This window comes from Mustela erminea, chromosome 1 (assembly GCF_009829155.1).
Source record: "Mustela erminea isolate mMusErm1 chromosome 1, mMusErm1.Pri, whole genome shotgun sequence".
Lineage (NCBI taxonomy): Eukaryota > Metazoa > Chordata > Mammalia > Carnivora > Mustelidae > Mustela > Mustela erminea.
Window position 1 is genome coordinate 26,273,562 of NC_045614.1, and position 12,029 is coordinate 26,285,590.

At 39.6% G+C, this 12,029-nt stretch overlaps 2 protein-coding genes across 8 annotated transcripts in view; one reads left to right on the forward strand and one right to left on the reverse strand.

The window, feature by feature from the left end:
• DNAH12 (dynein axonemal heavy chain 12) overlaps positions 1-7,907 on the reverse strand; it is a 230,699-nt gene extending 222,792 nt beyond the window's left edge. Inside the window, exons 1-3 of one of the 7 annotated variants that reach the window (XM_032323073.1) lie at positions 7,423-7,641; positions 6,474-6,556; positions 5,148-5,217 (exon numbers count right to left, since the gene is read on the reverse strand). The gene's annotated coding sequence lies outside the window, so the exon portion shown is untranslated. Of the gene's footprint in view, positions 1-5,147; positions 5,218-5,266; positions 5,328-6,473; positions 6,557-7,422; positions 7,653-7,844 lie in introns of those variants that run through there. The other 6 variants (XM_032323070.1, XM_032323075.1, XM_032323060.1 and 3 more) reach the window with 6 other exon arrangements.
• A 55-nt stretch (positions 7,908-7,962) lies between these two features.
• PDE12 (phosphodiesterase 12) lies at positions 7,963-12,029 on the forward strand. The gene is made up of 3 exons (XM_032323081.1): positions 7,963-9,292; positions 10,502-10,580; positions 11,067-12,029. Exons 1-3 carry the CDS (start codon positions 7,985-7,987, stop codon positions 11,507-11,509), a joined length of 1,830 nt encoding a protein of 609 aa, XP_032178972.1. The 5' UTR covers positions 7,963-7,984; the 3' UTR covers positions 11,510-12,029.

Consider the following 12,029-nt stretch of genomic DNA (forward strand, 5'->3'; position numbering starts at 1 on the left):
GCCACCATGAAAAGAATTTTCTATTAATTAGAGTAGTCTACACGCCTATGTCTGGCACACAATAGGTCCTCTGGAAACATCATTTGAGGGAGTACATGAACAAGTTAAATATCCTCACTGCTTGTAAAAGTAAGACATCTTTCTGTAGAAGTAAAATACCAATATAAGTATGTGATGGTCTTTTGGCATTTGCTTGGCTGAATTACAGGCTATGGACTTAAAGGAAGACAGAAGTCTTCAGTATCATACCCACAACCTCTCCCAGTTATCCAATCAAACACTAATCCGGTGCTGCAATGAAGAGATTTTGCAAATGCAATTCAAATCCCTAGTAAATTGATGTTAAACTAGGGAAAGTACAAGTGTGAGGCTGACTCAATCAGTAAAAATCCTTTAAAGAGAATGTTTAGGCACCGTGCTGAGTCAGACTCTAAACAGCAGCTAGGTTTATAACTGCTCTCTCCTCTCTGGATCTTCCCTTTTCTGTCCCTTTCTGATAGCCTGCCCTATAGATCTTGGATTTGCTTAACCAGTTCCAACCACAACTGCATAAGCTAATTCCTTGTAAGAAATCCATAAATATACATGGATAAATATAGGGGACATATATAATCTGCTGGTTCTGTTTCCCGCATTAAACCCTAATGCAATGTATATCTTTTTAAAACAGCTTTATGTAGGTATAATTTACATACTATAAAAATTTACCATTTTGAAGTGTATAATTTAATAATTTTTTTAGTAAATGTAGAGAACTATACAACCATTACACCAAGATCCAGATCTAAAACATTTAAGTCACTGCAAAAAGTTCACTTGGGTTCATGTGCAGTGAATTCCCACTCCCACCTTCAACCCCAGGCAACCACTGATTGGCTTTTGGCCTCTACAGGTTTGCGATTTCTGGAAGTTTCATGTAAGTAGAATAAAAAATTTTGTAGTCTTTTGTGTTTGGCTTCTTCCTCTTAATGAAAACATGTTTGAGATTCACCCATGTGTAGTATGTAACAAAGTTCATTTTTATTGCCAAATAAAAATAGTCTTCCATTATATGGATATATCACATTCGGTTTATCCATTCCCCAGTTGATGGGACGTTTGATTGCTTCCAGTTTGGGGCTATTATGAACAACCCGACATGAACATTCACATACAGATGTAAGGATGAACGTACATTTTCATTTCTCATCAATAGAAACCTAGAGTAGAATTACTAGGTTGAGTGGTAAGTCCATGTTTAACCTTTTAAGAAACTGTCAAACACTTTCCCAAAGTGGCTGAAAGATTTTACATTCCTACCAGCAATGTATTAGAGTTCCAACTTCTCCATGTCCTTGCCAAAACGTGGTATTATCTATCTTTTTTATTACAGCCATTCTAGAGGGCATATAGTGGTATCTCATCGTGTTTTCAATTTGCATTTCCCTAAATACTAATGATGTTGAACATCTTTTTGTTACAGGATTTTTTCTCTGCTGGTGCCTGCAGTTCTTAGTCACACCACTTTGAGGAATGAAGAAGTAGACCAGATAGAGTGGTGGGCAGCAAAGAAAGGTTTATTGAGTGATAGTAAAAGAAAGGTTATTGAGTGGTAGTACAAAGCTCCCAGAGAGAAGGAACCCTGAGAGGGTTGCCCTGGGAATTTCTAAGTTTAGGGGGTTTTAATGGGCTTGTTAGCCAGATGTTTTAATCTGATTAACCCTCCCTGTGCCTGTCACCCATCTATTGCATAGGAAAGGGTGGAGGGTCCTTTTAGGATAGTGTAAAATCCTTTTAAGGGTGGTTTCCTTTTGGAGCAGGGGCCCCTTGTCCCTGCCTGCCTTCCAACTATCCTTCATCACTTTCATGTGCTCATTATCCACTAACGTATCTTTTTGGTTTTTGTTTTGTTTTGTTTTAAGATTTTATTTATTTATTTGTCAGAGAGAGAGAGCGAGAGCGAGCACAGGCAGACAGAGTGGCAGGCAGAGTCAGAGGGAGAAGCAGGCTCCCTGCGGAGCAAGGAGCCTGATGTGGGACTCGATCCCAGGACGCTGGGATCATGACCTGAGCTGAAGGCAGCTGCTCAACCAACTGAGCCACCCAGGCATCCCCCTAACGTATCTTTTTTTGATGAAATGCTTATTGAAATCTTTCATCCATTTTCAAATTGGATTATTTAACTTTTTATCCGTTGTTAAGAGTTCTTTATATTATGGATTCAAGTCCTTTCAGATAATTTGCAAACACATTCTCTTGGCACACGGCTTACCTTTTCATTTTCTTAATGGTGCCTTTTGAAAAGCAAAAGTCTTCATTTTTTTAAGATTTATTTATTTATTTGGGGATGGAGTGGAGGAAGGGATAGAAAGAGAGGAAGAGAGAAAATCTCCAGCAGACTCCATGCTGAGCAAGGAGCCCAATGTGGGGCTCTGGGATCATGACCTGAGCTGAAATCAAGAGTCAGTCAGTCGCTTAACCAACTGAGCTGCCCAGGTACCTCTAAGAGTCTTCAAATTTTAAAAAATCAAACCTAAGATTTTTTTTTATGGGTCACACTTTTGAGGCTATTATCTATGAAAGACAGATAAGGTCATGAAGATTTTCTCCTTTGTTTTCTTCTAGTTTTTGGTTTTACATTTAGATCTATGGTCTATTGGCAGTAAATTTCTATATTTGGTGAGAGGTACAGATCCAGTCTATCGTTATACACACACACACATGCACACACACACAATTTTTTATATACATATACAATTGTGTATGTATATGTATACGTTTTTATATATGCATATACAATTGTTCCAGTATTACGTCTTGAAAAAGTTGTCCTTTCCCCACTGAATTGCCTTGGGATCTTTGTTGAAAATCAATTAACCATAATGTAAGGGTTTATTTCTGTACACCCAATTCTGTTCTACAGATCTACATGATTGTCTTTATACAATACCACACAGTCTTGATCACTGCCGCTTTAGTAAAAATGGTTACAGTTTTAAAACTGGATAGTGTCAGTCCTCCAATTTCATTCTTTTTTTTTTTCAAGCCATAAGAGACTTTTTTTTCAAATATTTTTATGTATTTATTTATTTGAGAGACAGAGAGAATGAGAGAAAGAACATGAGTGGGTGGGCGCCTGGGTGGCTCAGTGGGTTAAGCCGCTGCCTTCGGCTCAGGTCATGATCTCAGGGTCCTGGGATCGAGTCCCACATCGGGCTCTCTGCTCAGCAGGGAGTCTGCTTCCTCCTCTCTCTCTCTGCCTGCCTCTCTGCCTACTTGTAATCTCTCTGTGTCAAATAAATAAATAAAATGTTTAAAAAAAAAAAAAAGAAGTGGAGTTCTTTAAAAAAAAAAAAAAAAAAAAAAAAGAACATGAGTGGGTAAGGGGCAGAGGGAGAAGCAAACCATCTGCTGAGTAGGGAGCCCAATGCGGGGCTCAATCCTGGGACTCCAGGATCATGACCTGAGCTGAAGGCAGACGCTTAACCAACTGAGCCACCAAGGTGCCCCTCATTATTTGTTTTTTGTTTGTTTGTTTGTTTGTTTTTTTATAGAAAGTAGTGATTTTGACCTTCTAGTTCCTTTGCATTTCCATCCAAATTTTAAGATCAGTTTGTCAATTTCTACAAAATAGCCAGCTGGGATTTTAATAAATCTTTTGCTTTGAAAGAAAAACAGTATCTAAACATATAATTTCCAGCTTAAAACTCCACCTTAAAAGCTCTCTTTCTTAATCTAAAAGTTAGAAATATTATCTATGAGAGCAGAATTTATTTCACAAGTCCTTGATTATTTAAAAGCCCTTATGAATATAACACCAAAACATGCTTCTATAATACTATACAAAGAGTTTCTTCTACTTATTATATGTGAAAGATGCTGAAAGAACTTATGAGACTAACTTACTATGCTTTATACTATGCATTGTTCTTTTCGAAATTAAAAATGGGAGGGCAGGGAAAAGAAATGAATCCATGTGCACAAGAGTTCTTTATGGAGTTAAATTGTGGTAGGTTTTACACAGGATCTTTGATTTGAATTTCTTATCTTCTACTAATTTTTGATTGCTGTTAAACTAACATTAATTATACCTTATAATAAATGATATAGCTATATCATACATTATTTATACTGCGCTATCTAGTGTAAGTATATATAACAACATAACCATTATAAATCACAATAAATTTTAAATTAAAAGAAATAACACTATTGGTGGGAATGTAAACCTGTACCACTAGTAGTGATACAGCCACTACAGAAAACAGTATTAAGATTCCTCAAAAAATTAGAAACAGAACTACCATACGATCCAGCAATTCCACTTCTGAGTATGTATCTAAAGGAAAGAGAATCACTGTCTGCACCCCTATGTTCACTGTAGCATTATTTACAATAGCCAAGACATGGAAACAACCTAAGTGTAAAGGTCCTTTGAAGGATAAATGGATAAGCAAAATGTGATATAGAAAAACAGAGCTATAGATACTAGAATATTATTCAGCCATAAGAAAGGAAATCTTGCTATCTGTGACAACATGGATAGACATTGAGGGCATTATGCTAAATGAAATAAGTCATACAAAGACAAATACTATATGATCTCAGTTATATGTAGAATCTAAAATACAAAAACAAAAACTGAAGACACTGGTGGTTGCCAGAGGCAGGGGGAGGATGGAGGGCAGGGGAATTAAGGGAATGGGTGGAGATGGCAAAGCTTACCAAAAAAGGTAAAAACTTCCAATTATAAGATGAAGTTCTGGGGATATATGTACATCATAGTGAATATAGTGACCATAAAAATTACACAACTGTGAGCCGCTAAGAGAGTAGATCTTAAAAGTTCTCATCATGGCACAAAAATATAACTATGTAAATGATGGATGTTAACTAATCCTTTATGGTAATTATATATATACATATATGTATAATTAGTATATATAATATAATTAATATATTATATATTATATAATATATATTATATAAATAATATAATTATACATATATAATTATTGCTGTACACATGGGACTACTACAATGTTATATGTAAATAATATCTCAATAAAACTGGAAAAATTTTTTAAATGTTAAAGAAACAAAGAGACTAGTCCCTTAAATAAAAAGCAAATGCAGATTATCAAATTTGAATATATGTAGCAGATTACCTTGAATTATTACCAGGTACTACTCAAAATTTCTGAGTGCTATCTTTCAACATTATAGTATCATATCGACCTTAATAAAAGAAGATAAAGGTATATTAGTAATCTATGTTGTTACCTACCAATGTTATTAACGAAGATGAAGGTAATCACAAGAAACTAGTCTTCACATGCTAATATTTGCTATATAGAGAGAGAGAGAGAAAATTCCATCAACCATAAACTTTGATTAGTGAAATTTACCTTGTGTTTCTTGATATGGACTAAGAATGGTAGAATAAATGATTTTTATTAGCTGCTTCCCCTTTTGGTTTCAGGGAAAGCATAGTGTTGGTTCTCTTCTGACTTCAAATCTTAACTATGTAATTTTCTATGTTTTATGTATATAATTATGCTATAATTTAGCCTCATAAAAATAGAGCTTCAAAAACACCATTTATTATGAATTATTTTCAAATCTGTAGAGTTCAAATCAAATTTTCTATGGGAACTTGTGACACTTTCATTCACTTTCTCTTGAAAGAACTGACAAAAGACAGTGAAAATGTAGGTGGTCCACAGGAATGCAAAAGCCCGTGGCTCTGGGAGTCTCAAACAGAGCAGGTTCGACCACTCACCCCAAACTCCAAAGGCAGAGTGATGAATGGTAGTGAAACAAGAAAGGGATTTATTTCACTGAGGCCAACACTAGTGGCCTCAAAGACTATTTCCAAAGTGCTGACAACATTCTAGGTTTACATAAGGCAAATGTAGGACGAGGGTTAGTGGGTACACGCAGGAGGACAGTAAAGGCCAAATGGATCACTGTCTAGGGAGTTAGGCCTTGTTGCCTCAGGGCAATCCTTATTGCTTGAGGAGGCAGTTTTGATTACCATCACAAGATGCACTACCTATAGGGTCTTTTGCCTGTGTAAAGAGATAAGCTGGGAGGAAGAACTTAATTAAAAAGTTTGAGGTCAAAATGGTGGTAGTTGAAATCCTCTTTCAAAAAGAGTAAGATACTGTACCACAGGTATACCATATTCCTATTTGTGTAAAGAAGTAGGAGGAAGGTATGTATACATAAGTGTTCATAATACATAATATTCATAATATTCATAATACCTAAGTGTTTGTGTTTGCACAGGAGTCAGTGGTGGAAAGACTACCTTTCTATCACATGGGTCTGTTTTATTCTTTAAAAAAATTTATATATATATATATACACACACACACACACACACACACACACACACACACTGAGAGAAGTACGAAAAAGGCATCTGTCTCAAAACTGGGATTAAAACTTCTAATTGTTAAATTACATCAGTTTGCTTGAAGGAAACTCACATTTTCCTAGTAGGTCTTCTATCTTTCTTTATAAAGGCTGATTTAAGATTGAGTTCTGCAAAGTTACCTGATGAAGGAAAATGCTGTGGATAAGAAAAATGCCATTTCAAAACTCTGATTTGTTAAATGAGCTACTATCAACTAGACTACAAAGACTTAGTTTCTTTCTTCCTTATGTTAGTCAGCTGATACAAAGTAATGACTTTTATACCTATACTGGAGCCTCCAACTGCATATATACTATCAGTATGCCTTCACCTTATCAAATATTTGGGGTGGGAGGAGGGCAGGACAGGAATAGAAATTTCAAGTAATTGCAAAACCCATCCTCTTTTAGAACACAGTCAAAAGCCTATTTTCATGGTAAGCCAGAGGGTAAGATATGGCTTATTTTTTTTATTTTATTTATTACTTATTTGACAGGCACAGATCACAAGTAGGCAGAGAAAGAGAGAGAGGTGGAAGCAGGCTCCCTGCTGGGCAGAGAGCCCAATGCGGCGCTGGATCCCAGGACCCTAGGCAGAGGCTTTAACCCACTGAGCCACCCAGGCGCCCCAAGATACGGCTTATTGTAAGCCCAACGCGTAAGCATTCTAGTTGCAGGATAAGGAAAAGTGGATACAATTAGATCATTTGTGGACTAGAGTGACGTCTCAGCTTGTCTTTTAAGTCTCCAAGGTCTTTTATTCCCAGTTAATCACCGAATATTAATTATTTGCAACACAAAATCACTCTTGGTATACTTTCTCCATTTGGTTTTCAGTGAAGGCTACACTTCTCGTGTTCTCTTACTGGCTATTCTGTCTCCTGCCATTCATTCAGCAATGTCTTTGTGACCTTGAGCGGGTAACTTAATCACTCTGGACCTCGTAACCATAAATGAGGCTTTTAGCATAGCATTCGCTCCCTAAATCGTAATTCTTGTATAACGTTAATTGTCACTAAGTACCACAAAAACAGCTCCGTGCGTCTGCGCTGGCCCGGCCTGAAACGAACCCACCCACACCTCGGAAAGGGCGAGCACCAATGAGTATGCTGTGGAGAGGAACTTGGCAACGCTCTCCACCGCAGAAGCCAGGCTGGCAATCCCGACCGAGCTCTACCCGCCCTGGCTAGAATTCAGAAAAAGTGCCCGTTTCCGTAGGGGAAGTGGAACCCATGACAACGCCCCAACGACTTCCGGCTTGGCGCACCTTCCCTTCAGCCCTATAACTGCACTTTCGATAAACACACGGAGTCCAATATTTCCCTCAGGCATCTCCATAGTTTCTTTATTTCCCCCTCTTTATGGCTCTATTTGAAGATAAAGATTAAGCTGGGAGGGATTACAGATAGGCGTGGCTACGGAAAAAAGGAAGCGTATGAACCGACCTGGCGAAAATGCGGAGCGGAAGTACCTGGTGTCGTCTCCTCTCTGGCCGGAAGTTGAGGGACTGAATGGATTCCGGAGCCGGCTGCTGTAGCTTCTCAATCTTCCTCTGAGGCTTGGCGGCCGCTGGGCCACCAGGTTCATGTGGAGACTCCCGGGTTCCCGCGCCGCGCTTCGTGGGGTCCGCACGGCGGTGGAGCGGCACACTCGGGCCGAGGCGGCGACTGAGAAAGCGGCGGGCGCCATGGAGCGTGCTGTAGTGCGCTGTGTGCCCTCCGAGCCTAAGCTAAGCCTGTCGTTCGCGCTGGCCGACGGCAGCCACAAGAACATGCAGCGCGACCAAAGCGAGCCGCTGGGTCGGGCTCTCAGCCGGATAGCAACCAATGCCCTTAAAGGCCATGCTAAGGCGGCCGCTGCCAAGAAGAGCAGGAAGAACCGGCCAAATGCAAGTGGTGGCGTGGCTTCTGCGGGGCCTGGGCCCGAGTCGACTGCGGCCTCCGAGCCCGTGGTGAAGCTGTACTACCGGGAGGAGGCAGTGGCTGAGGACGTGCTCAACGTGGACGCCTGGCAGGACGGCGCGGTGCTGCAGATTGGCGATGTCAAGTACAAGGTGGAGCGCAACCCGCCCGCCTTCACCGAACTGCAGTTGCCACGCTACATCATGGCCGGTTTCCCAGTTTGCCCCAAGCTCAGCCTCGAATTTGGGGATCCCGCCAGCTCTGTCTTCCGCTGGTACAAGGAAGCCAAGGCCGGAGCGGCAGAGCCAGAGGGCGGGGGCCCCTCATCATTGTCTTCCTCTTCACCCTCTGCTGGTTGGACGGAGACCGGTGTGAACGAGCGCGTCTACACGCCGTCCAATGCCGACATCGGGCTCCGACTGAAACTTCATTGCACCCCAGGCAATGGGCAGCGCTTCGGGCCAAGCCGGGAGTTGGAAAGTGTGTGTCCCGTGGAGGCAGGGCCTGGCACGTGCACCTTTGACCACAGGCATCTCTACACCAAGAAAGTGACGGACGACTCCCTCATCCGCACCGTCTCTTACAACCTCCTGGCCGACACGTACGCCCAGACTGAGTTTTCGAGGAGCGTCCTTTACCCGTACTGTGCCCCTTACGCCCTGGAACTCGACTACCGCCAGAATCTTATCCAGAAGGAGCTCACGGGCTACAACGCTGATCTCATCTGTTTGCAAGAGGTTGATCGCAGCGTGTTTACAGACAGCTTGGTGCCAGCCCTCGAGGCCTTTGGGCTGGAGGGCGTGTTTAGAATCAAGCAGCACGAAGGCCTGGCTACTTTCTACCGAAAGGCCAAATTCACTCTCCTTAGCCAGCATGACATTTCTTTCCATGAAGCCCTGGAGTCCGACCCACTTCACAAAGAACTGCTGGAGAAGTTAGTTTTGTACCCGTCTGCGCAGGAGAGGGTGCTGCAGAGATCTTCTGTCCTCCAGGTAGAGTACCTCTGCCATTCTCTTTACATACTCTTCGATTTTTAGAGCACTGGAAGATTTTTTTCATATTTTCCTGAAGGTATTTGCTCTTGTATCTTAAGCACAAAGGTTAAGCATAGCATTCACTCAGGATACACATGAACACAGGAACATTCGTTCATTGAGCAAATACTTACTGAGCACCTCTGGTGTGCCAGGCACCTCTGAACAAGACAAACGAACTTTCATAGTGCGTACAATCTCATGGGAAAGACATGCTGAATACAAAAATACGGTATTTAGTATTTTACTCCTTGCCAAGCACTGTTCTGACGCATTTTAAAGCACTTAAAATTTAATCATTAAATTTTGTTCTGAAATTAATATTATAGTATATGTTAAGTAACTGGAATTTAAAAACTCAAAACAAAACAAAAAAAAATAAAGTACTTAATAAGTGGCATGTTTAATGAAGTATTCCACAAATATTAATACTTTGATTTTGGTCATAGTAATCCTGCTATTTTTACAGATGTTATTTTGTAAACGGGGAAATGGTCAGGTTTACTTACCCAAGTTCACATACGTTTGGAGCCAGGATTCTTAACCCAGTTACTTATATATTACATCATCACTGAGCAGATGTTAAGCTGCCTTAGTTTTTAAAAACATGTTATTTATATATTTGTCCAGTTTTTAGGTAACTGGTTTTGTTCATAGTAAGATTTTGGAGTAGCTGTCTCTCTTTCTCTCTGTTTTTTGATTTTGTTTTTTTTCTTCAAGCACCCAGTGTGTTTCATGCACCTCTTTGTAAGCTCATTCACTTGAATCCATACAACAGTCCCCCTTGAGGTGGACAATAGTGTCTAACCGGTGACCAAACTGACATGGGAAAAGAGTGTCTCTCTCCAGGTCACACAGCTATAAACAGTTAAGTGTGGGCCTGACTTCAAACTCTGCCTTTACTCAAAAACACCAACTTTAATGTTCTCTAAAATATATCCTTTTCTTACTTCCTATATGATGGACTATTATTAAAAAACATGTTATTCTGAATCCAGTTCATGTGTATCCTGAAACTTGTAGCCAAAGTTAGATTTCATACTTGCAGTCATACTTTTCAGTCAGGGAAGGTTATGAAATGTCAGTTCATCATATAGTCTTGGATTAAGAAAAAAAACGTTCAGGAGATTGATGGCAACTGGACTCTTGGCCCTTTGTTTATTTTAGGTTTCTGTTCTTCAGTCTACCAAGGACTCTTCTAAAAGGATATGTGTTGCTAATACCCATCTCTACTGGCATCCAAAAGGTAGGTTTTAGTGGTTTTCACAAGTGATGTAAACATGGTAACTTAAGTAGAGCTGTTCTTTTTACATACATCTTTATTTCTTTTAGTTTTATTGAGATATAATTGTCAATAGCATCATATAGGCCTAAAGTGGGACTTAGATATATTGCAAAATGATTGCCATAGTAAATTAACATCCATCACCTCATGTAGATTTGAAAAAATGTTTTTTTCTTGTGATGAGAACTTGTAGGAGCTACTCTTTCAGCAACTTTTAAATATACCATATATCATTGTTAACTGTGCTCATTATGTTGTACATTACATCTGTAGTACTTACATGCCTCATAACTAGATGTTTTTTACCTTTGGGCCACCTTCATCCAGTTTCCCTTCTCCAGACACGTATTTTGAACGTCCCCCAGATACTGTATGTAGTTTGTGGGCTTTTTTCTTCTTAAAGGCAACATTTGAAAGTACTTATAATAATGTTTTTTATATTCACAGGTGGGTACATTCGTCTCATTCAAATGGCAGTAGCCTTGGCTCACATTAGACATGTCTCGTGTGATCTGTATCCTGATATACCGGTTATATTTTGTGGAGACTTTAATAGTACCCCATCAACAGGAATGTATCATTTTGTTGTCAACGGCAGCATCCCAGAGGATCATGAAGACTGGGCTTCCAATGGGGAAGAGGAACGGTGCAACATGTCCCTTACCCATTTCTTCAAATTGAAAAGTGCTTGTGGTGAACCTGCTTACACTAATTACGTTGGTGGCTTTCATGGATGTCTGGACTACATTTTCATTGACTTAAATGCTCTAGAGGTTGAACAGGTGATTCCATTACCTAGTCATGAAGAAGTTACCACCCACCAGGCCTTACCTAGTGTTTCCCATCCCTCTGATCACATAGCACTTGTATGTGATTTAAAATGGAAATAGACTTGTGTTTAATGGAATCTGTCTGCGTTAGTAGGAAATTTAATATGAATCAAAGCTTATGTCTAACCTTCAAAGAGGAAAACTAGTCAGATAAATGTTGTTACTCTACTAGTTAGTTCCAGACTCTTCATTACACAACTGTTCATAATATTTGCAGTTTCTCCACTTCTCTTTTTTTCCTATTGTTGAAGGAAAAACAAATATATTTATGACTCCCAGGAAGAACATTGAATTATGTACATTTTTATAAGTACCTTTTTTTTAAACTAGGAATTAAGAATTTTGTAAAAAAACAAAAACAAAAACAACCCATTTGAATGATCCTTTAATTTTTCTATCATAACATTTCAGATTGAATCATGTTTGTATAATTAGGGAAGAATGCATACAGGTTGAAGTGAGAGGCCTAAGTCTGACATGAAGGAGTAACATTAGAGTCTCCCTCTACCTCAGGTTGGCTAGCTATTTAATACAACTTCAGAGCTTTAACAGAAGATTAAATTATGCCATCACCAATTGT

Coding starts and splice junctions, on each gene's coding strand:
- PDE12 (XM_032323081.1), top strand. CDS start 7,985: ATGTGGAGACTCCCGGGTTCCCGCGCCGCGCTTCGTGGGGTCCGCACG. Junction 9,293..10,501: donor AGAGATCTTCTGTCCTCCAG/GTAGAGTACCTC, acceptor TGTTTATTTTAG/GTTTCTGTTCTTCAGTCTAC. Junction 10,581..11,066: donor TCTCTACTGGCATCCAAAAG/GTAGGTTTTAGT, acceptor TTATATTCACAG/GTGGGTACATTCGTCTCATT.